The sequence below is a fragment of the Engystomops pustulosus genome, chromosome 1 (genome assembly GCF_040894005.1).
Source record: "Engystomops pustulosus chromosome 1, aEngPut4.maternal, whole genome shotgun sequence".
NCBI classification, from domain to species: domain Eukaryota; kingdom Metazoa; phylum Chordata; class Amphibia; order Anura; family Leptodactylidae; genus Engystomops; species Engystomops pustulosus.
In genome coordinates this window covers 12782545-12809706 of record NC_092411.1, presented here as the reverse complement: position 1 = coordinate 12809706, position 27162 = coordinate 12782545, and the positions used below count along the sequence as shown (strand labels likewise).

At 45.4% G+C, this 27162-nt stretch overlaps 1 protein-coding gene across 1 annotated transcript; it reads right to left on the bottom strand.

Annotated features, from left to right (window-relative positions):
* Window positions 1–1329: 1329 nt before the first annotated feature.
* On the bottom strand, window positions 1330–25028 carry LMAN1 (lectin, mannose binding 1). Its single transcript, XM_072133344.1, has 13 exons — window positions 24786–25028; window positions 20467–20621; window positions 19680–19787; window positions 14084–14145; window positions 13668–13767; window positions 13449–13572; window positions 11530–11588; window positions 11280–11412; window positions 10511–10707; window positions 9583–9653; window positions 5366–5510; window positions 4616–4731; window positions 1330–3499 (listed from the first exon to the last, which is right to left on the bottom strand). The coding sequence occupies exons 1-13, from the start codon at window positions 24982–24984 to the stop codon at window positions 3463–3465; spliced, it is 1506 nt and encodes a 501-aa protein (XP_071989445.1). The 5' UTR covers window positions 24985–25028; the 3' UTR covers window positions 1330–3462.
* Between the last annotated feature and the right edge of the window lie 2134 nt (window positions 25029–27162).

The following is a 27162-nucleotide window of genomic DNA, read 5'->3' as shown; positions in this document are numbered from 1 at the left end:
CTCCAAAGAACCGCGGTGAAGCCTCCTGTAACACCGGTAGTGTCTGACGACAGACAATTCTCAGAGGAGGTGACAATTTAAGGAGGTGACGGGTTTAATTAAAGGGATGAGTGATGGCGCAGACACTACTTGTAGGGAATTTATACTACTTGTGCCGTTGCTGGTGTGATACAGGCAGCGCTGCTTATTTTAGACTTTTGAGTCTCTGGTTAGGTTGTTTTTGCTCTTAAAGGGGCGCATGACATTGACTCATACTGGGCAGTTATTTCTTTTACTTAAAGGAACCATCCAAGCAAAATGATTGGCTGTTTTTTTTGCCCAACACTCAGTCTCATAGGGGGTATAATAATTACCAAGTGTTCTTTGATCCCGGGAGGTCCAAACTATCAGACGCTCCAATGAGAAGACACAAGGTATCCAGTTGCCAATTGGGAAAACCCCTTTAAGCATTAGTAACCGTCGACCAGCCCAGGGGAGTTCAAATACATTTTGTAGGGATTAAGGGGAACCCTAACAAAGGACCTCCCCACACCCACCTCAACTTAACCGAGAGAACATTTGTTAATCCTTACTATCCAGCGCCCTTGTAGAGGACATGCAACAAAGGACCACCCCTTTAACACAAAAGTCATGTCTCCATTCACCCTCTGAGGTGCCCCAATTACCAGAGTCTCAGCTGTCAAGTAAAACCATAGAATAAGACGGCACATGGTTACGCAGGGTCTGTCGGTGCTCCAGATGTAATGGGATGAGGCGCTACCTCTTCGGAGTCTATATAACCCAATAGAACATTTGGGACAACCCTCCTGGCCTTCATATGCAATATAAACCTATAGAAGGCCCAACACTCGTCTAGATCAGAGATTTGCCAATGGCTCAAGAAATCGCCCAGATGTCCATCATCATCATCACTGTGTCCACGAGAAGTTCTAGTTCCAGAAGTTAAAAATCCAAGAATTGATAACATTGTTACTTTAGACAGCGCCACCATTGTCTATAGGCTGTGCCTGATATTACAGCTCAGTCCTAAAAACTTCAATGGTGCAGAGCTGCAATACCAGGCACAACCTATACACAGTAGGGGCGCTGTTGCCATAATAATTTTCAACCCCTTAAAAAGAAAAAAAAAAAAATATATAATTATCATTGCCCAAAATATGGAATTGTGGCAGCAGTGCTACACACAACCAGCAGACACTCTAGTCAGGGCAGGACGATCTACGTATAAGGGTAATTGCTGTACATTGTCTACAGTGATAAAAGCGGAGCTACACGTGTCACTGGAGATGAGATGTAGCATTAAGGCAGCAAAAAAAAAGACAAACAAACTCACAAAGTTCTGGTCTATATTTCATGTCCCACAGGTCCATCGACAAGGAGATCCAGCAGCAAGGACAGACGTATGGATGACGATGGTCTCATCACCGTTACATTTACGTTATTCTGATAAAGAGCTTCATATCTTCCACCAAGCAAAAAGTTAAGTTCTGTCTTCCTGCAGTCACCACTAGGGGGAGCTTAAAGGAAATCTACCATCAGAATCCATCCTGATAGACCAGGGACATTACTCATAGATCCAGGCACCGGGACTGTGGTATCTTCTTATATCTGTTATCCATGGCCTCCTTCCTTCTAACATCAACTTTTACAATTATGCTTATTAGCCAGAAAGGCCCCTCCGTGCTGTAGCTTCACTGGTTGTTCACCATCTACCCTTTTGCTCCCTCAGCACTTCTCTCTCTGTCTGCTGTAATCTTACAGTGGAAGGGGAGAATCGCTCCTGAACAGTTTAACAGTCTGTGAAGCTAAGCATGGAGGGGCTCTGTTAATGCCCCCTCCCCATTATTTATAATCATTAGCGTAATTATGAAAGTTGATTTTAGAAAGGAGGCGGCAATGGATAACAAATATAGGAAGATTCCCACAGTTCCGGTGCCTGGATCTATAAGTAAGTGTCCCTGGTTTATCATGACCCATTATTAAATTTCCTTTAAGGTTAAAGGGGTTGTAAGACCAATGACACGTCTGCTATTCATTGGACATCGGATAAATAATCATATCATTTGGATTCCCCTTTAATCAGAAGAACGTGAAGCCAAAATTCCCCTAACTCATACCTATAAATAACACACAAGTCATCATGTGCGATTGGCACTTTAAACCCCAAAAAGTAACCATTACCCTAACCGATGGCACCCTTAAATGTTTATTGGGCACTAATCCCCCCTATACTGTGGATTGTTGGTCGTAGAACCACTTTAATGTATATCAGTATACAGTAAGCTCTGGAGCTCCCCCTAGTGGTGGTTGCAGGCGGTCAAAAATGTATACATTTCCTATTAGAACTATGGAGGTTTACATTTTTTTTAATGTAAACAGTTAAAAATAAGAAAGTATTTTGTTAACACGGGGACATTCAAAACTAAACAAAAACTCAAAAATCTACAACTCGGTGGCAGTGGGGTTGGTTCACACTGCACATATAATGAGGGTATAACAGCCAGAGATGTTCTATAGAAGAGGGGGGGAGGGGGGGGGGGCTAGTGCCGGACCTCTGGCTGTTATTACAGTCCCATACAGCACCGGTCCAAAATATGGGGGGACCTTTTCACACATTGTCACATATTATACATTTTTGTAGGTTTCTTTGGATCGTCATCGGAACCAACCCTTGGCACAAGTGACTGAAATCTGCCGACGCCAGTTGTAGAGACTGGTAACACTTCTGATTCGCTAATACTGGACTTGAGATTGGCGAGTGTTAGTATAAATAAAGCTGTTGAGTCATGAACAAAAAAAAAAAAAAAATTTTTTTTTTTTTTTAAATGCAAGTCTAAGCTAGGACCATATCACGGGCCCACAGCACGTTGGCCCTAATCCACTACAGTCCCAAAATTTTTAGCCCCCCCCAAAAATGTACAAAGTTTATTATTATTTTTTTTTTTAGGTCATGACGTGACAAAACTTTATTTATAAAAACAACCCGTTTAAAAACGCGACTTAAGTGGTTTTCAGTCAAAATGTCGTATCAAAAATTGCAACAGAAGAAAAAAAAAATCCATTAGAAAATCGACATCAAACCAGCACTTTTAGGGGGGGATTAGGACATTGCAACGAATATGGAGGGAAAAAAAAAATGATAAAAAAACAAACAAAAAAAAAGTTTTGCCCTGAGTTATAAAGGGTCAAACACATAAAAATGTACAGGATGTTAGCGCGATGAGATGAAAGATGGCGGGTGCTCCTATGGACGAATTTTTAAAAAATAGATTTTAAAAAATAATATTTCTCTCTTCCTCCCATCCCCCGCATTTATGGGCGTTCTTCAATACACAGAAGTTCACTTCTCCCCCCCCCCCCCTCAAAAATTCAATAATTTAACCTATTCGAGCCAAACTAAAGTCCCTCATGTACAATCGTAGGCCGGGCACAGCGAGGAGGGCGCGTACAAGGCATCGTTTATCAAAAGAACTTTTTGGCTGCTGCTTCTTGTTGACTTCTGGGGAAAAAAAAAAAACACGGGAGTAAAGGGTTAATAAAGTGCATTAATTCTATCAAATCGTGTCAGCACAGTCAGTAAAAGAACTGCAAAAAAAAAAATTCACATCATATTGTAGCAGCTTCTCCAAGTGCTCCGGGGGCGGTTCCTCACACTGCTGTGCTCCTAACTCTCTGCACAGCAGCTCCCCTCTTCTTGTTAGATTACTGCGGCAGTTACTCAAAGCAGTCTGCTACAGCTTTAACTCAGAGCAGAGAGGATGAGCTATGAAGTGGCACAGCAGTGTGAGGACACCCCCCCCCCCCCCCCCCCCCCCCCAGAGCACTTGGAGAAGCAGCTACAATCCTGGTATGCAAATCCATACTTCCAGTTCTGCTGCTACTAACAACAACACACACCTATCATCTCCCCAGGGACAATGCCCAACACTGGCTGCAGGGAGCAGTGAGCACAGCAGTGTGAGGACACACCTCCAGTGCACTTGAAGAAGCTACAATCCTGTAGTGCAAATCCATATTTCATAGTTATGCTGCTACTAACACACACGTATTGTTTTCCCAAGGACAATGGCAAACACAGGCTGCTGGGAGCAAAGAGCACAGCTGTGTGAGGGGAACACCCCAAGTGCACTTAGAGAAGCAATAACAATCCTAGAAATAGAAATCCATATTTTGCAGTTCTATACTGACCATGGTGATCACCCGGACTGAACGGTAAAATATGGATTTACATTCCAGGTCTGTAGCTGCTCATAGTTAAATGGGGGCGTGTCCTCACACTGCTGTGCTGCTTCATAGCCCCTCCCCCCAAGCCAAAGCTGTAGCAGACTTTTTAGTTGAATACTACAGCAGTCACTCAAAGCAGAGGTGGGAGGAGCTGTGCAGAAGCATAACAGAATTAGGAGCACAGCAGTGTGAGGATAAATATAACAATTTTTACTGTCCTGCTGCAACCTAGAACATACATAGAGAGGCAATTTTATTGCATCAATATTATAGCTCCCCCCATACATAAGTTCACAACATGTACGGATAAACTGCGCTGGAATCTCATGGAAAAATGTACATTGTATCCGATGTATCTATGCACAATGCTGGAGGAATGTGCGGCTCTCACTTGTACATGATGTATCCGATGAATAAGACGCTCTGCACGGCTACGAAGATAAAGAAGTGCGCCGTAGATAGACACGAGGGGACCGCAACCTCAGGACACTTCAGCTTCTCGTGCGGCTGAAAAGAACAAAAAAAAAATATAGGAACCATTGTTATTTACCATCAGAATGAGAAGGTCACACATTGTGCCGGAGTTTACAATCCACACTTCACAGCTGCTGGAACAATGGAGTGCGCTGAAGAGCTGAAGCCCCTTACGTTTCTCCAACTATTTCAGGTCGGAGATCACAAGGAGTTAAAAACAAATAAAAAAAATAAAATGAAATGAAATAGAATTGGACTGGATTTTTATCTGCAGCTCACATTTCCGGTTCTGTAGATCTCAGAACCACAAGCCTGATGTGTACTAAAAGATGAGATTCTTATCTTTAAAGAGGCACCAGCATCGTGTTTCTAGAATCACTTCCTACATCTGGTACCAGAATCAGCTTCTTGGTGAATGGAGGATGTGTCCCTTTTGCTGCTTCCAATCTGTGGTTTCAGGACCTTCGGAGGACCTTTAAAAGGTCCTGAAATGGCTCTTGTACATGTGTATCGAGAGCAGGAACAGATGTACGAGGATTTCATGGATGAAGCTCCTCCTCTTTTTGGTGGGTGGTTTGGGCAGCCATGGGCCCCGGGCTATCGCCGGCCCCGGGCTATCGCCCAAACCACCGATATTATAATCCACTAATGAGCAACACCACCTTACCAGGTTCTTCTGTACCAGGGTCTCGATGTCCCTCTTCACCAGGTGCAGATGTTCTTTGATGTCATTGAAGTGCTGCGTGTTCTCATAGCCGGCCGCGCCCGCAGCGTTGCCGGATGCCAGTCTTAAGGCTTCGCTCATAGAGTTCCTTTAAGAAAATTCACAATGCTTAAATCTCCTTGTTGAATGTACGTTTTGTGTGTAAAGCAGCGAGTAAATTAACTGCACAGACTGGTAAAGTTCAACCTCCACCTTGTAGAATCACATAGTGATTTATATGGCGCACACAGATTCCGCAGCGCTGCACACGAGTTGCCAAATCAGTCCCTGACCCCAATGGGGCTCACAATCTAATCGACCTACCAGTATGCTTTGGAGTGTGGGAGGAAACCGGAGGACCCAGAGGAAACCCACACAAACACAGAGAGAACATACAAACTCTTTGCAGATGTTGGCCCCCGAGACTTGAACTCAGAACTACAGCGCTGCAAGGTTGTAAAGCTAACCACCGAGTCACTGCGCTGCCATATATAATATACTATATGTATCTATGTGGCTCTATGGCACTCAATGGGATCAGGTGCAATACTACACACAACCTGTGACCAGGTGGGGGCGTTGTGTATCTCCTTTTCCCAAATTTCTTACTTTCTATTCCCGCACCACGTTCACCTACGTATCCCAGATTCTGAAGACCTGTATATTAAATTTCTGGCCAATCCCTTTAAATCGGAGTCTTTTTTTTATGGTATTGTACATTCCTTTGTGCTTCAGCCAGAGACCAGAGAAATGTAAAAGCTTTTCCCCCAAAAAGAAAATTAATGCAGTTGTGCAAGAAAATGAAGAGGCTTAAGGATAAGGAGAAGATTTAGGGCTAAGGTCCAAGATTACATTTCACATAAGAGGAACTCATTTCCCATATGTGCCGCTCCGGGTCCTGGAATATGGTGCCCCCCCCTCCCCGGGTGATGACCCCCCCTATAATTCTGCTGTTACTATAGAAGAAGAAGAAGACACAATGTAATTAATCCGGGGGCCGGCGGAGGGTCCGGGGGGCGGCGGCCGCTTACACAGATCTGTAACGTGATCGGATCAGCGCGCGGACATGCCGCTTAATCAATATGCTCGCGTCGCTCAGCCGCCCGGTTACGCTGCGTGTTTTGTTTCTAAGGAGATTAAGGTCTGTAACGGGAATATTTATCATCAGGGGGGATTATTTATTTTTTTTAATCCTTTTTCTACTTCTGGCAAAAAAAAGACACAAAAGAGAAAGAAAAAAAAAAATCCCCAGTAACGGAATTTATTCCCGAGATTCTCATAGGTGGGAAAGACGGAGGGGGATCTGCCGCAGGGACAAAAGACCGACATCACCTTTAAATAAAACTGGGGCAACGCTCTGCAATGATTAGTGATAAGCAGCGTCCTACATCCTTAAAGGGGTTGTCCACTTTCAGCAAATATCATTTTTGTGTTATGAAAAATTTATCAAAATACTTTCTGTATCAATTCCTCACTTTTCTAGATCTCTGCTTGCTGTCCTTCTATAGGAAGCTCCAGTGTTTACTTACTGTGGATATAAACTGGTCCCCGGTCATGTGATGTCACACAGGTGCACAGCTCATTATATCCCCGGTCATGTGATGTCACACAGGTGCACAGCTCGTTATATCCCTGGTCATGTGATGTCACACAGGTGCACAGCTTGTTATATCCCTGGTCATGTGATGTCACACAGGTGCACTGCTTGCTATATCCCTGGCCATGTGATGTCACACAGGTGCACTGCTTGCTTTATTCCTGGCCATGTGATGTCACACAGGTGCACAGCTCGTTATATCCCTGGTCATGTGATGTCACACAGGTGCACTGCTTGCTATATCCCTGGCCATGTGATGTCACACTGGTGCACTGCTTGCTATATCCCTGGCCATGTGATGTCAGACAGGTGCACTGCTTGCTATATTCCTGGCCATGTGATGTCACACAAGTGCACATTATGTGATGTCGGAATAAACAAACACATCTCTGTGTGATATGACGCACCGTGCACCTATTCAGAGAACGCAGAGCACAGCAGTGTGAGGACACGTCCCCACTACACTTAAAGGAAACCTACCACTTGAAGTGGCAGGTTTCCGATGGCAATACCGGGCACCAGCTCAGGGTGAGATCAGGGTGAGCTGGTGCCGGAGCTTATTTTTGTTAGTGTTTTAAACCGCGGTATCGCGGTTTAAAACACTTTTTAAACTTTATAGCCGGCGCAGGGAGGTAAGCGCTCGGCACTTACCATGCGCACGGCTCTCCTTCACTTCCTATGTAGCCGCGCGCATGGTCGCGCGCACGGTAAGCGCCGAGCGTGTACCTCCCTGCGCCGGCTATAAAGTTTAAAAAGTGTTTTAAACCGCGATACCGCGGTTTAAAACACTAACAAAAATAAGCTCCGGCACCAACTCACCCTGATCTCACCCTGAGCTGGTGCTCGGTAGTTCCTTCTTAAACCTGCCACTTCAAGTGGTAGCTTTCCTTTAAAGAAGCTACAATCCTGCAGCATAGATCCATATTTTACTGTTCTTAGGTCTTATTACACGTCTCTCCATTGACAATACATAACACTGTGGTACTGCATGGTCCTCCCTGCTGACAGGTTCCCTTTATAATGTACATATAGAGGCCCATTTGAACTTTATAAGCCTGAGAAGTCCTCCCTAAGTAGTGCGAGCCGTCAGGGAGACGCAGGGAAGCTTACAAGATATTTTCGTGGTGAAATAGACAATAGGCTTCATGCCCGGATTTACTAGTAATACATAAATCCCCGGGAGAAACATATTAGATATTAACTTCTATTATTAAATCTTAAGTAACGCAGCAAAAAAAACACCAGAAAACAATCCGGCAATCTGTGCCGGGAAATTACTGGGGGGGGTAGGGGCAGCGCACGGCACTTGTAAGAGGATGCTCACTTATGGCGCTAAGCTGCCCCCAGCATATTAAGGAGAAATAACAGACCCCCAAATCTCATTGACTGACTTAGAACGAAGATTGGGAAAGAATATTAAGAGAATTATAAGAATTATAATCTTCAGGGAGCAGATGACCTACATAGTGACCGGCCAATGGAGGCAGCCGGGTCATAGTGGTGGGGGGTGGGGAAGCCGCGCTCGGATACTACGGATCTGCTCCTACATTACCTGTTCGTGGGTTCAGTTCTGATACTGCAGGTGAGTTCTTTGAAAGGGGTGTTTTAGGTCTGAGATTTGAGCTTTGGGATAGGTGCTATGATCTCTTCACAGCGCCATGCACTGCAGAGTGGCTCGACTTGGTATTGCAGCTCATGCCCATTCACGTGAATGAGACTGAGCTGCACACGTGACGGACGGCTGGTCTTCACCATGGAGCGGATTATGGTAGGTCATTAAAGGGGTTTTCCCACTAAACAGGTTAGGGCCTAACTTGCTGATCCGTGGGGGAGGTGTCTGCGATTGGCGATCTCTGTCAGTTCCATAAAGATGAATGGAGCACAACAGTCATGCACGGCCGTCAGCTCCACCTATCTCGGGGATAGATGTACTTGGAACCTCATCGAATCCCTCGTTCTCGTGATCTGTGGGGGTGCCATCACCGAGACCCCCATGGATCAGCACGTTAGGCCCATACCACAGCATAGGGCCTAACTTGTTTCATGGGACAACCCCTTTAAATAGGACCCCATTAAAGTGAACTCTTCACTTCTTTAAGATAAAGTGGCTCCTCCCCAGGCTTCCTTCTCCCCATTCAACACCGCATGTCATGTCACCAGAGTGATGTCCTCTAATGTCCCTTTACATCTGCAACGTCTATGCAATGTATATATCTGATCACATGAAATCAGACTTCTACCCCCCCCATACTCCATAGAGGCTACTGTGATTTCATGTGATCAGATACATACAAGGGGTAGACACTTGTCAGTGGTTAAAAGATCTTAGATGACATCACACTGTTCACATGAGGAGGCATGAGGTAATGAGGTAGGGCTGTTGGATTCGGCCAAGCAGGAAACGCCAACTAGATCTGGCTGTACGCCAGGCAAGATGAAAAAAAAACTTAAATGTTATGGGGATGTGGGGGGAAACAATTGACAGCTAATACGGCTCTATGGGAACCCATCACTAGCTGTATATGTAAGAAATATGCAGACAGGTTTCCTTTTAGAGAAGTCAAACGAATGACAAATTCCTCACCTCATTTCACTGACGTGCTTGAAAACTTCCCTCTGACCACTCAGTAAGGCATCCAGTTCCTTTGAAGAGGCCTAGAGAGAAATATTGAGTTTAAAGGAAATCTACCATTTGTTTTATGCATTGTGAACCAAACATACCTTGAGAATGCTGTAGCTAAACTGATGCAGAAACATATCTTGTTTAATCCTTGTACTGAGTAGTTTTGCTAAAAAAAAAAAAAAACCCATAAAGTTCAGGACCTTGGGCAAGCTGGGTGCCCTGTCTTCCGTACATAAACACATTACTTCCACATACACAGGAGATGCCTGACTAATCTAACCGAGCTGGACGACTCATACACAGCAGCTGGGGGGGGGGGGGGGGAGGGCGATGGTGCAGCGTTTAATTACTTCTGCCTGTCAGGGACAACACAGTGATGATGTATTCTCTGCTTATGCTGGGCAGGACAAGACTGGAGCAGTGCAGAATTAGGGTGAGGAGAAGCCACAGGAGCGACAGTTTTATAACGGTTTTTTTCAGCAAAACCCCTCAGTTCAGGATTAAAACAAGATATGTTTATGCGTCAGTGTCGCTACAGCATTCAAAATGCATAAAAGCAAATAGTAGATTTCTTTATGAAGAGCCAAATTATTCCCTTTTTAACAAACTTTGCAAAAATGAATATAACAAGCGCCTATAAGAAATTGCAGAATAACTCATCAGGGGAAATTACTTCCTTCTCCACCTCTTCTCATCATCCTGCCTCCTGTTTCTCTCTGAAATTGCATCTTGCTAACAGCAAGACGGAAGCTCATTGATTACACAGAAGTCTATGGAGAGGGGAGGAGGCTCATCATGTGCAGGTACGGTCCCATGTATAGGTCATGTTTAGGCCGGGACCGCAATGCAGATAATAGTCTCATCCCATTCCATGTAAATAGCCCTGTACCGGCAGCGTGTTTTCTGCAGCGCCTCCTGCTGCCCTCTTGGATATTTCCTCAGTGACCGCGTTCACGTATCTGCGCTGCTCATCCAGTATCATGTCCAGTTGCCGGTTCAGCTGTTTGATTTCCAGGTGAATGCGGTTCTGGCCTTCGAAGATCTGCCGGAGCTCCCGATCATTTACAGACTCAAACATGTCGTCCACTAGAGCGGGGGAAATAAAAAGAAGGTTACTACTTTATTTTAGTTTTTTTGGAGTGTGTCTCAGGTTCTCAGCCTTGGGCTACATTCACACGGGCGTATGGGGGACGTATACACGGCAATGGGCGCACGGTGCCGTATGGGAGCGGTGTGGTGCAGCACATGTGCGACACCGTACCGTTCTGTAGCCGGGAGAAAGATAGGACATGTCCTATATTTACCTGGAATATGGCGCCGTGCGCCATTATCGCTATGGAGAGGGGCGGGGGGTGAGCGTTCCTCCTCTCCCGGGTGACTACGTGTGCCCAACGTGCTACAGTATGGCGGGCACACATCGTGTGGATGTCTCCCCACTACCAAGAGAATGACCTGCTGCCCCTGTGCTGCACTCCACCACTCATCCACCCACCATGTAACTTTGCATACATATAAATGAGTGCACTTACCTCCTCCATCCCCCAGAAGCCAGTGGGACAATGTGTGACCCTATTAGGGTCTTATGCTCTCCCTGGTAAAGTTTTGTATTGGTGGTCAACCCCTTTAAGGTGTATATAGGAGTGCTGGTTTATACATGCCTGGATGCTCCGTCAGCTCCGGGTGCTCTTTATTGTATTCATCTTTCCTCTTCTCCAGCTCTTGTTGGAAGTTATCAAACTCCTCCTGGTACTTGTCCTTCTCCTCTTTGGGGATGTCCCCATCTGCAGGAAGCTGAATGACAAATATAGTTACCTTTCTATAACTACAACCCTAAACCTATAGACGGGTGGAGACTACAGAGAACCCCTACAGTTATCACACAACCAGCACATCCTCACGACAACTTACCTTATCCTTGCCGGGCTCCGTCAGCTGGAACGTAAGAAATGACAACACATCGTGGTCATCTGCAACAGCAAAAACAGAAAGATGGATGAAAGATGGAACAGAGATACCGACCCGAGATGCAGGTAAGGGGTTGTTAGCAGGAGATCTGCCACGTGTATTACACCCGTGTGTACATCACATGACCGGGACACTGATACCTGTAGTGTAACGTGTATTACACCCGTGTGTACATCACATGACCGGAACACCGATACCTGTAGTGTAACGTGTATTACCCCCGTGTGTACATCACATGACCGGGACACCGATACCTGTAGTGTACCGTGTATTACACCCGTGTGTACATCACATGCCCGGGACACTGATACCTGTAGTGTACCGTGTATTACACCCGTGTGTACATCACATGACCGGGACACCGATACCTGTAGTGTACCGTGTATTACACCCGTGTGTACATCACATGACCGGGGACACTGATACCTGTAGTGTACCGTGTATTACACCCGTGTGTACATCACATGACCGGGACACTGATACCTGTAGTGTAACGTGTATTACCCCTGTGTGTACATCACATGACCGGGACACCGATACCTGTAGTGTACCGTGTATTACACCCGTGTGTACATCACATGACCGGGACACCGATACCTGTAGTGTAACGTGTATTACCCCCGTGTGTACATCACATGACTGGGACACTGATACCTGTAGTGTAACGTGTATTACCCCCGTGTGTACATCACATGACTGGGACACCGATACCTGTAGTGTAACGTGTATTACACCCGTGTGTACATCACATGACCGGGGACACTGATACCTGTAGTGTAACGTGTATTACCCCCGTGTGTACATCACATGACTGGGACACCGATACCTGTAGTGTAACGTGTATTACACCCGTGTGTACATCACATGACCGGGACACCGATACCTGTAGTGTAACGTGTATTACCCCCGTGTGTACATCACATGACTGGGACACTGATACCTGTAGTGTAACGTGTATTACACCCGTGTGTACATCACATGACCGGGACACCGATACCTGTAGTGTAACGTGTATTACCCCCGTGTGTACATCACATGACTGGGACACCGATACCTGTAGTGTAACGTGTATTACACCCGTGTGTACATCACATGACCGGGACACTGATACTTGTAGTGTAACGTGTATTACACCCGTGTGTACATCACATGACCGAGACACCGATACCTGTAGTGTAACGTGTATTACACCCGTGTGTACATCACATGACCGGGACACCGATACCTGTAGTGTAACGTGTATTACACCTGTGTGTACATCACATGACCGGGACACCGATACCTGTAGTGTAACGTGTATTACCCCCGTGTGTACATCACATGACTGGGACACTGATACCTGTAGTGTAACGTGTATTACCCCCGTGTGTACATCACATGACTGGGACACCGATACCTGTAGTGTAACGTGTATTACACCCGTGTGTACATCACATGACCGGGGACACTGATACCTGTAGTGTAACGTGTATTACCCCCGTGTGTACATCACATGACTGGGACACCGATACCTGTAGTGTAACGTGTATTACACCCGTGTGTACATCACATGACCGGGGACACTGATACCTGTAGTGTAACGTGTATTACCCCCGTGTGTACATCACATGACCTGGGACACTGATACCTGTAGTGTACCGTGTATTACACCCGTGTGTACATCACATGACCGGGGACACCGATACCTGTAGTGTAACGTGTATTACCCCCGTGTGTACATCACATGACCGGGGACACCGATACCTGTAGTGTACCGTGTATTACACCCGTGTGTACATCACATGACCGGGGCACTGATACCTGTAGTGTAACGTGTATTACACTTGTCACTTTATGTTTTCAATAGGAGACTTATCTCTGACCTGCGAGGCCTCCGGTGGCCGCTGATATCCCGAAGAAGCCTTGCTGGGGCAGTATCATGTTGTTCACTTTGGCACAGAACTCATAGTCCTCCTTGTCGGGGGTGAAGCCGTTGTTAATCATTACCTAGGAGAAGAATAAAGAAGGCGATCAGTGAACAAGTAGATAAATTAGTGGGGCATCTCCCAGGACACGGATATGTGGGAGGCAGAGATACTCACTGTCAGCGTCTTCTGGTAGTAGGTGATCCGGGCCCGCACAGGGTATGGCTTGTTACGGAAGTCCCTCTGACAGGACGCCAGCGCTTGTGTCGTGCCATCACTGGGGGAAGATACAGAACTTTTTTACATAACTAGTACAACTAGTCCAGGAACTCTGATTCTTGATATAAATGAATGGGAATATCCTTGTTTAAAGGGGCTGTCCCCAGTGTAAGTGATGGGGACTAGGACCCCCCCACTGAACACAAGAGCAGGAGTCTGGTTCTGACTAGTGATGTATCCAGCTTAGCACCAGTTCACACTTGATGTTTGGATTGTGATCGATCCTACACCCCCCCAGTTGCATTTTTTGTCACATAAACCTTAATTGTTAACGCTTCATCATTAAAAAGACCCCAAGTAAAGCCGGGACTTACTTCTGATGGTCGTACACCAGCTTCCCATTATTACCGACTACCAAAATCACCGGATTATTTTTCTAAAAAAATGGAAAGAGGGAAAAAAGAAAACAAATGTAATCCTGAGAACACAGAGTTTTACATTTTGGAACCGGTTGACTGTTGCATTTCATTGAGCGAACTGGAAAACCCCTGGTAGGTTGGAGCATGGAGGAGGAATAATATAGGATGTACTAATCTTGTTCTGGCTTCTTGTTCCTGTGCAGAAGCTCCAGTCTATGTAAGATCTGAATCCCAAAGAGAGGTGGAGAGGATCCCACAACCACCGCAGGGACCCATTGTCCTCAACAGCGACAGCAGCAAGAACCAGAATATCACTGCTGCAGCGGCCGACCACAGGATCCTCCGCACCTCCAGACCAGGAGGAACAAGGACATTGGAGCGGGAAACCAGAACATGGCAAGTACAGGATAAGTAATGTCATGTATGTACACAGTGACTGCACCAGCAGCAGAATAGTGAGTGCAGCTCTGGAGTATAATACAGGATGTAACTCAGGATCAGTACAGGATAAGTAATGTCATGTATGTACACAGTGACTGCACCAGCAGCAGATAGTGAGTGCAGCTCTGGGGTATAATACAGGATGTAGCTCAGGATCAGTACAGGATAAGTAATGTCATGTATGTACACAGTGACTGCACCAGCAGCAGAATAGTGAGTGCATCTCTGGAGTATAATACAGGATGTAACTCAGGATCAGTACAGGATAAGTAATGTTGTGTATGTACACAGTGACTGCACCAGCAGCAGAATAGCGAGTGCAGCTCTGGGGTATAATACAGGATGTAACTCAGGATCAGTACAGGATAAGTAATGTCATGTATGTACACAGTGACTGCACCAGCAGCAGAATAGTGAGTGCAGCTCTGGAGTATAATACAGGATGTAACTCAGGATCAGTACAGGATAAGTAATGTCATGTATGTACACAGTGACTGCACCAGCAGCAGAATAGTGAGTGCAGCTCTGGAGTATAATACAGGATGTAACTCAGGATCAGTACAGGATAAGTAATGTCATGTATGTACACAGTGACCGCACCAGCAGCAGAATAGTGAGTGCAGCTCTGGGGTATAATACAGGATGTAACTCAGGATCAGTACAGGATAAGTAATGTCATGTATGTACACAGTGACTGCACCAGCAGCAGAATAGTGAGTGCAGCTCTGGGGTATAATACAGGATGTAACTCAGGATCAGTACAGGATAAGTAATGTCATGTATGTACACAGTGATTGCACCAGCAGCAGAATAGTGAGTGCAGCTCTGGGGTATAATACAAGATGTAACTCAGGATCAGTACAGGATAAGTAATGTCATGTATGTACACAGTGACTGCACCAGCAGCAGAATAGTGAGCGCAGCTCTGGAGTATAATACAGGATGTAACTCAGGATCAGCACAGGATAAGTAATGCCATGTATGTACACAGCGACTGCACCAGCAGCAGAATTGTGAGCGCAGCTCTGGAGTATAACACCGGATGAACATGAACTTGCAGAAATCCTCTGCTGGTATGAATGATCAGGTATACATTACTGATACATTGTCACACGGCTGGTACAGTTATACCCTGCAGCGGTGGAGGAAAAGCTAACAAATGATGGTAATGTTATGATGACTTACTATAGAGAATAGTGATATTGTACAATGTATCACATCCTATATTTGGGTGGTGGGTCAAGGATAGGACAGATGAGATCACTGTAACCACCAAATGTCAGGATGTTATTTTACTAAATTTTACTAAATCCGTGTATTCTAACAGCAATGACAGAACCGCACCCTAGATGTTAATTAACCCTTAGCGCTTGCGTAGACTCCAGTGTTTAGAAGTCTAGAATTTGGGCAAATAACTATTAAACCTTGTTCCTATATCCTGTAACTATTGTAGCGCTTATCTCCGGTATCAGTTTTTCACAAATCTTTACAGAATATTCTTTGAGCAATCGGTGAAATCCAGGCAGGACTATTACATGCTGCAGTTTATAACACATCAGTCGCAGGTGTGAATAGATCCCTAGGCTTGTATTGATCGCATGAGGTTGGGTGTCGCCCCATTAAAAAATATGTAATTGATCTAATACAGACAATGGCTTGTGGTCTGGTTAGGGCCCTGACCTAATCGTAGGGGGCAGTAGGGCTCAGGTCAGTCCGGATCAATACAATGCAGAGAGATTGGTTTGCCTTAAGTTGTACGTCCACCTTCTGTCATTCTGACTTTGGAGCAGAGAAGAGCAACAGGTTCTAAAAATTTGGAGGTTACAATCTGGAAGCAGAGAAAACAAATGTAGCAATGGAGCAAAAAACCCACTAACAGCGGCTGGTGAAGAGTTAATGCCCATGTGCCAACCCCTCAGGGTATTGATCTGATTACTGGGTTGTTCCTCCACCTCCGCCCTTCATACACACGTGTGTGCCAGCCTCTGCCCCAATCTCACAGAACCCGAAACCTGAGCCGCAGCGACCTGTCCTGTAGTTATTCTATAGACGGAATAGGGGCCGGGTAGGAGCTTACACCTTCTGTCCACAGTCTTATTATTTCTTAACTTCTAGTTTAATTTTGGCTAAAAGTTACATTTCTACCATTTTTTTGTTTTAATTCCCATGAAAAGAAGATTATTAAATGTACTCAGGATAACAAAATAACACATTCACCAATTCACCATAATTAACAAAAAATCCAGCATTTCACAGATATAATTACAACCCGTCCCCATCAGTCCTGGGGTTTACACTTTGGTTGCTCCTGGATACGACCATTAACTCCTGACCATGATGGGGCAGATTCCTCTGACTTCTCTTGTATTGCAGGGGGAGAGGCAGCAGCAGCTCTACAGACAAGGTAAGCTCTGGATCCAGGGGAGGGAGGCATATAGCAGTGCTGACTGTGTGTTTTATTGGTAGCAGAGCTGAGTGTGTCATTGTGTCTTATAACTATCTCTTGACACTGATTTGTCTCATCTCTTTTCCTAGGTGTCAGACACTAGTAGAATGTTCAGAAGATAAATGAAAGTGTAAACTCCAAAGAAGGGAAGCAGCACTCCAAAGTAATATTTATTCCACCAGTGGTGAATACTACGTTTCGGCTAACTCTATGTAGCTATTCTCAAGTGCTTGAGAATGGCTACATAGAGTTAGCCGAAATGTAGTATTCACCACCAGTGGAACCAATATTTTCTATTTACTTTGGAGTGCTGCTTCCCTTCTTTGGAGTTTGCATTTGGAAGATCTTGAGTCGGCTCTTCTGAAGCCTGCACCCACGTTGGATTGAATCCAGTTAGTCACAGTGCTGCTCCAACAACCTTATTAGCTTGATAAATGAAAGTGTAGATAAACCCTGTAGCCTGATAATCTAAGCACATTCTCAGCAAACAGAATCTCAAAGCACAGGGGCATCATGAAGTGTCTGCTCAGCTAATGCCCCCTATGCTGCCAAATCTTACACTGACCATGACTGGGTGATAGGAGCAACAACAGCAATAAAACTGAGCAAAACTGTAAATTATAAGGAGTTAAAAATGCACAAAGTCTTTATTGTGTAATCATCACAAGGGAATTAAAAATTTGAGAACTTTCTTTCATGGGCAAATCCCTTTAATGTCATGTGATGTAATAGTAAGTCACGGTGCCGTTAAGGATGTTTGAAGGGGGCTCATTTGCTGCAATCTCTTAAAACATACTGGGTGTTTGCTGCATTATGCAGCAAACACCTACCATAAGCGTCAGCATGTGGGTGGGAGCGTTGCTCCCTGTGATGTTATCTGGGAGTGACGACCATCTGCAGTCTGTACGGGACTCCAGGGCTTGTCATTTCTATAGTGTGTCGGTGGCACACTGTAACAGATCATCAGTAAATCCACCATGTAGTATATAGTTTATTCAGTTTATAGTAGGAATTATCAGACCTCCAAGGGTTAAAGTACCCTAGGGGGTCTGCAAATACAATTATGTCTGAAGTGCCACTTTTTTGCCATCTTACACAGCTCCGTTGAGTATGTAAAAGTTATTATTAGGAGAACATGGCAAAACAAGGCCTTTTTTTCGTACCAAAGGTTCGAATAGTTTTTTAAAAAAAAATCTATTAAAACCGAATAAAACCTGTATAAATTTGGCATCGCTGTGACCCCAAGGATGAAAGGGGAAGTGTCATTTGGGATGCACAGTAAAAAGCCATAAAAACAGAGCCCAAAAGAAAATGGCGCAGAAGGGATTTTTTTTTTTTTGGTCAATGCTGTTTTTGATGCTACATCAGCGATCACCTGGTAATCGCTCTGCATCTGCTTCCATTCACTGCCTGCTGATTCAGAGCGATAGAAGCCGTAATAAACCACCTCATCTCCCCTGAGTCAGGAGTATTCCAGCCTATTGTAATAATAATAATAATTCTATATTTATATAGCGCACGCACATATTACGCAGCGCTGCACAGAGCTGCCAAATCAGTATCAACAAATGATCCCCTATCCACATGGGGTCTATTGTAACCAACATCATTACAGCGGCAGGTCAGGCACCCGCTCCCCCGCTCCACTCACTGTCTATGTAACTAATGGTAGCAGCCGATGACTGCGCTCAGCTGCCTCCATCACTGCAATAGAGAATAGCAACAGTGCATGTGCAGCGTACAAGGGACCCCATTCTCATGATCCCTGGGGGTCTTCACTACAGTCATTGCAAGTGAAACACATTAGGGAGGTTTTAACTAAAGGTTGAATCTCATCACATGAGATGATCATATTAGTCTGTATGCGGACAACAACTTCTGTATCCTGTATTATACTCCAGAGCTGCACTCACTATTCTGCTGCTGGTGCAGTCACTGTGTACATACATGACATTACTTATCCTGTACTGATCCTGAGTTACATCCTGTATTATACCCCAGAGCTGCACTCACTATTCTGCTGCTGGTGCAGTCACTGTGTACATACATGACATTACTTATCCTGTACTGATCCTGAGTTACATCCTGTATTATACCCCAGAGCTGCACTCACTATTCTGCTGCTGGTGCAGTCACTGTGTACATACATGACATTACTTATCCTATACTGATCCTGAGTTACATCCTGTATTATACACCAGAGCTGCACTCACTATTCTGCTGCTGGTGCAGTCACTGTGTACATACATGCCATTACTTATCCTGTACTGATCCTGAGTTACATCCTGTATTATACTCCAGAGCTGTACTCACTATTCTGCTGCTGGTGCAGTCACTATGTACATACATGACATTACTTATCCTGTACTGATCCTGAGTTACATCCTGTATTATACCCCAGAGCTGCACTCACTATTCTGCTGCTGGTGAAGTCACTGTGTACAGCAGCCATACTGGTTAGAGCAACGCCTTCTCTTACTAAGTGCCGGTGTAATATATGAGTGAATTTCACGCCATAGTAAGCCCAGACAAATGTCATATTTCACGGGACAATGGCAGTGTACGGTCTGATGAAACGCTCAGTAGTTAAGTAAACAGATTTGCCCAGTGTGTACTTTGGAACGAGTGCAGATAAATTAAATCAAAGTGCAGAACGTAACTAACCTTCCCGTCGTTGTCGAACGAGTCAAAGAAAATTCCAACTCCGTTCCACAAGTCAGCGGCTCCGTACACATTACCATCCAGCCCCTGGCCTGCCGTGTACCATATAGCCTGTGAGAGAGAGGACATGTTATAGAGGGGGGCGGCACACACAGCACTGCATGCTATAACATCAACAATAGGGGGAAGGATTGAAGCCCCAGAGCTGAGCAAGGCTCTTTATAGGTGATCCCCAGTGATGTGACTAGTAGATACATTCCTGTCGTGGTGTTTCCCCTTTAGAGGCTAAAAATGCTAAACGACAGGAGTTTTCTGCGGGGCAGAAGAAGCATTTAAAATGTTTCTAAATAGTCTCCATTAATAATTTCCCAAAAATGATGGTGCTGTAGAGTCTGCATAACACCTGCACATAGCGGGCTGTCCTGCTGCATCTACCATTCAACCCAATGCACCCGGCTTCCAGAAGCATCAGATTTCCTATTAGATCCATGTGGATGGGGTAGAAAGCATCCAAAGCCTTAAAAGGGGTTGTACCAAGTCATGCCTTACCCATCTGCTCCTGCATTCAATAGTATAGGAGTGTCAGAACTTGCTGAGCACAGTGCTTAGATATCTCCTGCACTCTACTCCCTGACTATGAAAGGCTGGAAATATTCAAGTGCTGTGCTCTGCAAATCCTGACATTACTTCTGCTATACTATCGAAGGCAGCAGCAGGGTCTCCAGCTCCCCGCATTTCAGCTCCCCGCATCTCAGCTCCCCGGTCGAGTCAACTAAGCCATAATACACACCAGACCGTCAGCACCGATCCTTCCACGTCCCGTTACCCGGAAAGTCACTTTTACTTCCCAGTTCTCAAAGCTCGGGGCCGACTTTGTCCAGACGGAGCCTTTCTGACTCTTGAGTGAAGGTGTGATCCGAATTTGGTCTGCGCTGGGGATGGCGTCTACAAGGAAATGACAAAATTTGTGTAATTTCAAGTAAGAAGACCCTCTATACACATCATTTATGCACCCGGTATTAGGGTATTTTTCCTGGCTGGTTTATGCTGAGCTGTAAGATACTCTATACCCCTCAACACTGTAAAAATGTGTCACCCTGCAAAAGAGGTTTTACCAAAAATTTAGGACTTTAGCTCCATGCAAAAATGTGCATCTTCTAAGTGCCGGATCGTGCAGCCGGATCGTGCAGCCGGATCGTGCAGCCGGATCGTGCAGCCGGATCGTGCAGCCGGATCGTGCAGCCGGATCGTGCAGCCGGATCGTGCAGCCGGATCTTCAAGTACTTTTTTACAACTTTACTCTAATACAAAGTCAGTAGGGATCGGCAAGAGCAGGAACTGGAGGATCCAACTAAGCAGTACTGACTATTCAAGAAGTCAGAGTTCAATGGCCTAAAGTCATTGGCTTGCTGGGAGTTGTGGTTCTGCCATAGCTGGATATCCAAGGCAATATTAAAGCATTGATGGGATGCAAGGATCCAGCGCTGGGGTATTGGGTTCCCCTGCCGGTTCTGTTACACACAGGACACGGTGACATCTGTTACTACAGGTTTCCATCACCATTTCCTGCTGACAAAGTTCACCCATTCGCACAGTACAAATATTAGGACATGGCCCCGGCTACAAGGCCACATCAGCACGAGGAGGTTTATCAGATACCCAGAGGGGGTGGGGGGGGCTGTAACGTGACGTGTCGCTCACACAGGATCCTATCACCACATAACTCTCATTACTAAACCATCTCCAGCAACGACAAATATACACGTAGGGGGTTAAAGGGGAGGTTCACCAAACTCTTCACATACTGCAGATTCGGCACAGAAGTTTCATGAATTCTGCAACACCCACATAAATTCTGCAGCCGTTTTGCCAGAGACGAGTCAAGTTTAAAGGCTGAAAGAGGAGCTTTACATCAGATCCAATTGCATAGCACCTCGAATCTGCTGCTGATTTTAAAAGATAAGAATCTCATCTTACAGATCACACCAGGATTGTGGTTCTGTGATCTACAGGGACAGAAATATGGGCAGGTAAAGACATATGTGAGCTGCAGATAAAGAAATAGTAATTGGATCTTTAACTATGTTATGCAGATCATAGAACCACATCACACCTTACTGTTGTAAGGTGAGATTCTTATCTTTAAAACGACACCAGCAGCATGCTTCTAGGAGCTATAGAACAGAAGATAATGGCGTCTGAAGTGACTCTACCCCTCTGCTGTCTATAAAATTGACTCATCTCAGGTAAAATATGACTTCTGCAGGGCCGGCACCAGCACAGGGCATACCTGGGCAAGTGCCGGGGTCCAGGGCTGCTGGGGGGGCCCACATAAGGCTGCATATAAAAAAATCCATGAAGTGGGGGTGGGGGGTTTGTGTTATATGAAATAACCATAAGGGGGCTGTTTGGGATGATAAACTAGGGAATATTTTAGGGAACACAAGACTGCCAAGTGAGTTCACTGCAAAGGGGCCCACGGAGGCTCTGACTCCTGGAGACGTCACATGACTTTGGAATAGATTTTTTTATGGGTGAAAAGAATTCTTAAAAGTACATTTCATCCGTGACCTGAGGGACAGGGAGTTTAATGTGGTAAAACCTGATGACAGGTTCCCTTTAAGCTTTTGGGAGTATCACAGAATGGTGTGAAGAGGAATAGAAGTGAGTTTGTTACAATTGTATCCAGTCCAGACACTCCCCCCGTGACACAATGTAACAATGAGCCCCATGTGACACCCAATGGGTAATGGCATGGGGCACACCTGGTATCGGAAGGTACCATCGCCCAGAGCGTTCTCCAAATGTGATACTTCTTACAGCTGAGGATTTGTTACAATTGTATCACATCCATAAAAAACCTTGACAGCTTGTTTCCATTCACTGACAGCAAGCAGATCATTTTAGGATATAAAGGGGGATCTCCCCCCTAAAAACACTTTGGGGACCAGTGGTACCCCCACTGATCACAACAGGGGCTAAAAAGTTTCCTGCGTGAATGAAGCCCTAATGATCTCCGCTCTATGGGACGGGCAGGGGTGTATGCAGTGGACCGCCCCTTTAAGATTCGCAGTTCTAAATTCTTGGCCGGATCACAATGAAAGTGGAGACATGGAAACCCTGCAGCGAAATGTAAGCTGCAGGCGCGGAGGGAGGTTCCATATCCACACACCGCTATTCCAGCCCCCTGAATGGCAAAATAACCAGCAGGACCTGTGCTGCTATATAACATTGAAGATCTGTTCATCAGGAGTAAAGGAAAGCTGGGTGACATCCCACCTTTGTGTAAAGATCACGTCACCCAGCTTTCTCATGGAAAAGCTATAAACCAATAACAAAGCAGAGGGATTGACTACTTCATAATTAAGCAAGTTAGTCATTCAGGACTATGAGAAAGTTGGGTGACATTCTGTCTGTGATCTGCAATAACTAGGCTTCCACCCAGCTTTTCCTGGCCTCTACACTGCATAATTATAGTATGTAATACAGTCAACCGGCAAAGCTTTCCTTGGCCCTGATATTGCATGATTTGTGGTTCAAGACAAGCCTGCCAACATGACAATCAATAATAGATGGGATGTCACTCAGCTTTTCCATAGTCCTGACCGACAAATGTGCAGCAATAGTCCAAAATGGACCCGCAATATTATTATTGAGAAGACATACTGCAGAACTATGTAGACCTGCTCTCAGGACTATGGGAAAGTTGAGTGACATTGATATGTGGCTTTGTATTCCATATTTAAGATACGCAACCCATCTGAGAGCTATAATTACATACATAGACTGCCACACAGCTTTCCCAAGTACCAGAAAGGCAAGTATATATATGAAAAATTGAAGCATTGATGCATCTATAAATGCATGCCTGCACAGCTGTGATATTCAGGAGGTTGAGTGGCATCTCGCACGCAAGAAATAATTGAATACAGCTTTCCCAAGTCCCAGAAAGGCATGGTGACACCCAAACACTTGAGTAGAGGGCTAGATTTGTATCGATTACTCATGTCTACACAGCTTTACCATTGAGCACTACGGAAAAGTTGAGTGAAATCCTACGTATGACCTACAACTGCATACACAGACTGTCACACAGCTTTCCCAAATCCCAGAAAGGCCAGGTTATGTCTGAAAAATTGAGCTAAGGGATAGATCACTACTAACCTAGTACTGCATATATGATGTTCAGGACTATGGGTAAGTTGATATATATCCCATCTGTGACCAATCATTGAATACATAGGGTGTCACACAGCTTTCCCAGGTCCCAGAAAGGCAAAGCTATATCCAAACACTTGGTTTATTATTGATTACGGCATATCTACACAGCTTTAGCATTCAGGACTATAGAAAGTTGAGCGACTTCCCATCTGTGAACTATAATTACACACATAGGCTGTCACACAACTTTCCCAGGTCCCAGAGAGGACTGGTCATATCTGAACACAAGAACAGGGGACTAGGTTATATAAATAACTGCATATCTAGACAGCTTTACCACTCAGGACTATGGGAAAGTTGAGTGACTTCCCATCTGTGAACTATTACTACATACCTAGGCTGTCACACATCTTTCCTAGCTCCCAGAAAGGACTGGTCATATGTGAACACATGAGCAGGGGGCTAGCTTATTATCGATTACCGCATATCTACACAGCTTTACCATTCATGGCTATGGGACAGTTGAGTGACTTCCCATCTGTGAACTATTACTACATACCTAGGCTGCCACACATCTTTCCTAGCTCCCAGAAAGGACTGGTCATATGTGAACACATGAGTAGGGGGCTATTTTATCAATGACTTTCTATTTACACAGATTTGACATTCAGGACTATGGCAAAGTTAAGTGATATCACACCTGTGAGCAATCACCCAGCTTTCCCAGGTCCCTGTATGGCACTGCTGCCAGAAGGTGGTTTATATTTGTGTATAACTGTGCAGATTTACTTGCAGGATTCTGGGAAAGCTGGGTGACAGCCCATATGTGAACTGTAGCAGCACAGATGAGTTGTCACCCAGCTTTTCCCGGTGCGGATAAGTGATGATGAGACTTTGGGCCACTTATAAGAGTTGTGCCCCCTGCCAGGGCATCCTCCTCATACTCACTGCCGGTGTGGAGCCAGAATGGCACAGTCCCATCCGCCTGCACCAGGTAGGGGCCCTTGAAGCTGTATTTATACTCGAACCTGCGGTGCGGAGGCGTCTGCTCTGCCTCAGCCCGGGCACCGCTCAGCCAGGAGGCCAGCAGTAAGCAGCAGAGCCCGGGGAGAGCTCGGAGATGCTGCCGCTCCATGGACATCGCCATCTTGGATTATGCTGACGTAAGCTGCGAGCGGAGACAAGCCGCAGAGCCAACAGGGCGCTTTCCCATTGGTCGGCGTCTGGACCGATGGGCGGGGTCACACGTGTTGCCTTGCGGTTCGCATGGGGACGCTAAGCAGCGGGGTGTCATGTGCTCCTCCGGACATAGGGGTCGCTGTGAGGAGCCGAGCTGCGGGTAGGGACGCTCTACAGGAGAGTTTTAAAGGGACAGCACAGGCTGCTATATAATTATGTTTCCCAAGATGGGATAGACGCAGGAGCGGATAAGACTACCATGGGCCCTTGGCTGTATAAATATTATGGCCCCTACAAGTCTGGAATCACTTCCTACATCTGGTCCTAGAATTATCTTCCTGGGGAATGGAGGATGTGTCCCTTCTCCTGCTTTTCAGTCTCTGGTTGCAGGACATTTGGAGGACCTTCAAAGGTCCTGAAATGGTTCTTGTGTACATGTGTATTGAGAGCAGTAACAGATGTACAAGGATTTCATGGGTGACAATCCTTCTCAGTATAACATTTGGTTGGAGGTCAGGGGCCCCGTAGAAGGTTTGGGGCCCGCGCTTCTACCCAAGTCACCTATATTATAATCCATTACTGGATACAGGAAAACATTGTATATCAGGAATGACTTGTCAGTATAAAAGCCAAGCCAGTATATGTATTACATAAGGGACAGATTCTCAGCCTGATACAGCGCTGTACAATGTTTCCATGTGATTGCATCTCATCAGCACAGTGTAACAAACAGGTTTAGCAAAATGAGATACTGAAAGCCCTCTAAAGGAAAAATACCATCAGAATCCATCCTGATAAACCAGGGACATTACTCATAGATCCAGGCACCAGGACTGTGGTATCTTCTTATATTTGTTATCCATGGCCTCCGTCCTTCTAAAACCAACTTTTATAATTATGCTAATGAGGCAGAAGGACTCCTCTGTGGTGCAGCGTCACAGGCTGTTACACTGTCTCCCCTCCTCCCTACTTTGTCAACCCCTCTGTGTTCGAGGTTCAAAGGCTGTTACACTGTGCAGGAGCACTTCATTCTCCCATTGTGTCACATTACAGTAGGCAGAGTGACGCGGAAGTGCTCCTGTATAGTGTAACAGGCTGTGAAGCTAGAACACGGAGGGGCTCTGATCACGCTCCACAAAAACCATCTAGCTCATTAGCATCATTTTAAAAGTTGAATTTAGATGGAAGGAGGCCACGGATAACAATTTAAATTTTTAGTATTACCAAAGTCAGAGTTCCTTCATCTACGTGTAAGTGTCCCTCCCCCTCCCACTTTGTGCTAAAATTTCTGTAAAGGGGATTACGTCAGGCAGAGGGAGGGGGAAGTGCTGAGGGGAGGGGTGAGACCGTCCATAAGGCTTTGGCATGGAGGGGCTCTGATAACACCCCCAGGAGCCCTTCTGGCTAATTAGAATAATTTGAAAAGTTGCTTTATCATGCTTGAATTTGATGGTAGATTCTTTAAAATATTGTGATGAAAAGTGGCAGCTGGAAAAAAAAAAGTGGACAGGAGAAGATTGACAATGGGAGATTTAGAACAATGAGATGAAAGTCAATAGACTTGTGTTACTCTGTCATGCTCTGTTTATAAGGTACGGCTGAGGATGCGCTGATATGTCCTTTGTTTTGTTCATTCTTCGGTTGATGTATAAATTCCCATGATAGCCCTGATTGAATTTCTCTCCAATCACCTTCCGGACCAGAACTATAGATTCTGATATAAGCTCTTCCTGGTCAGTACCTGCTAGAGTGTAAAGGAAACCTATCATCAGAGATCTACCTAATAAGCGAGACCTGGTGGTAGGTTGCTGCTATCTTCTATATCCCCTCTGCATCTATGTGCTCTGCATTTTAGCCTCCATCTGTCTCTGAAGCCGGAGCGACTGCGCATGCACAGAACTCCAGCTTCAGGACGAGAGGTGGAGCGCAGCAAGTCTGCAAGGCGCAATCAACTGAGGCTACCATGGCATTAAGTAGTCACTCGTGGATTGGCTACTCCAGGCCCCAGTAGCTGCGGCCGATAATTTGCATAAATAAAAGATAAGTGATTCTCTGCTTATACTAAAGTCTGATAATGGACAGGAATTGCATGGGGGATGTAGAAGATAGTAGATTTGACAAGCTTTGTGCAGCGCTGCGTAATCTG

What these genes read in the sequence shown, in the direction of transcription:
- LMAN1 (XM_072133344.1), bottom strand. Translation starts at nt 24,984, where the DNA reads ATGGCGATGTCCATGGAGCGGCAGCATCTCCGAGCTCTCCCCGGGCTC. An exon ending in ATTCTGGCTCCACACCGGCA is followed by an intron (nt 20,622 to 24,785) that starts GTGAGTATGAGG and finishes ATTTCCTTGTAG; the next exon opens with ACGCCATCCCCAGCGCAGAC. An exon ending in CGGAGCCCGGCAAGGATAAG is followed by an intron (nt 11,413 to 11,529) that starts GTAAGTTGTCGT and finishes TTTGTCATTCAG; the next exon opens with CTTCCTGCAGATGGGGACAT.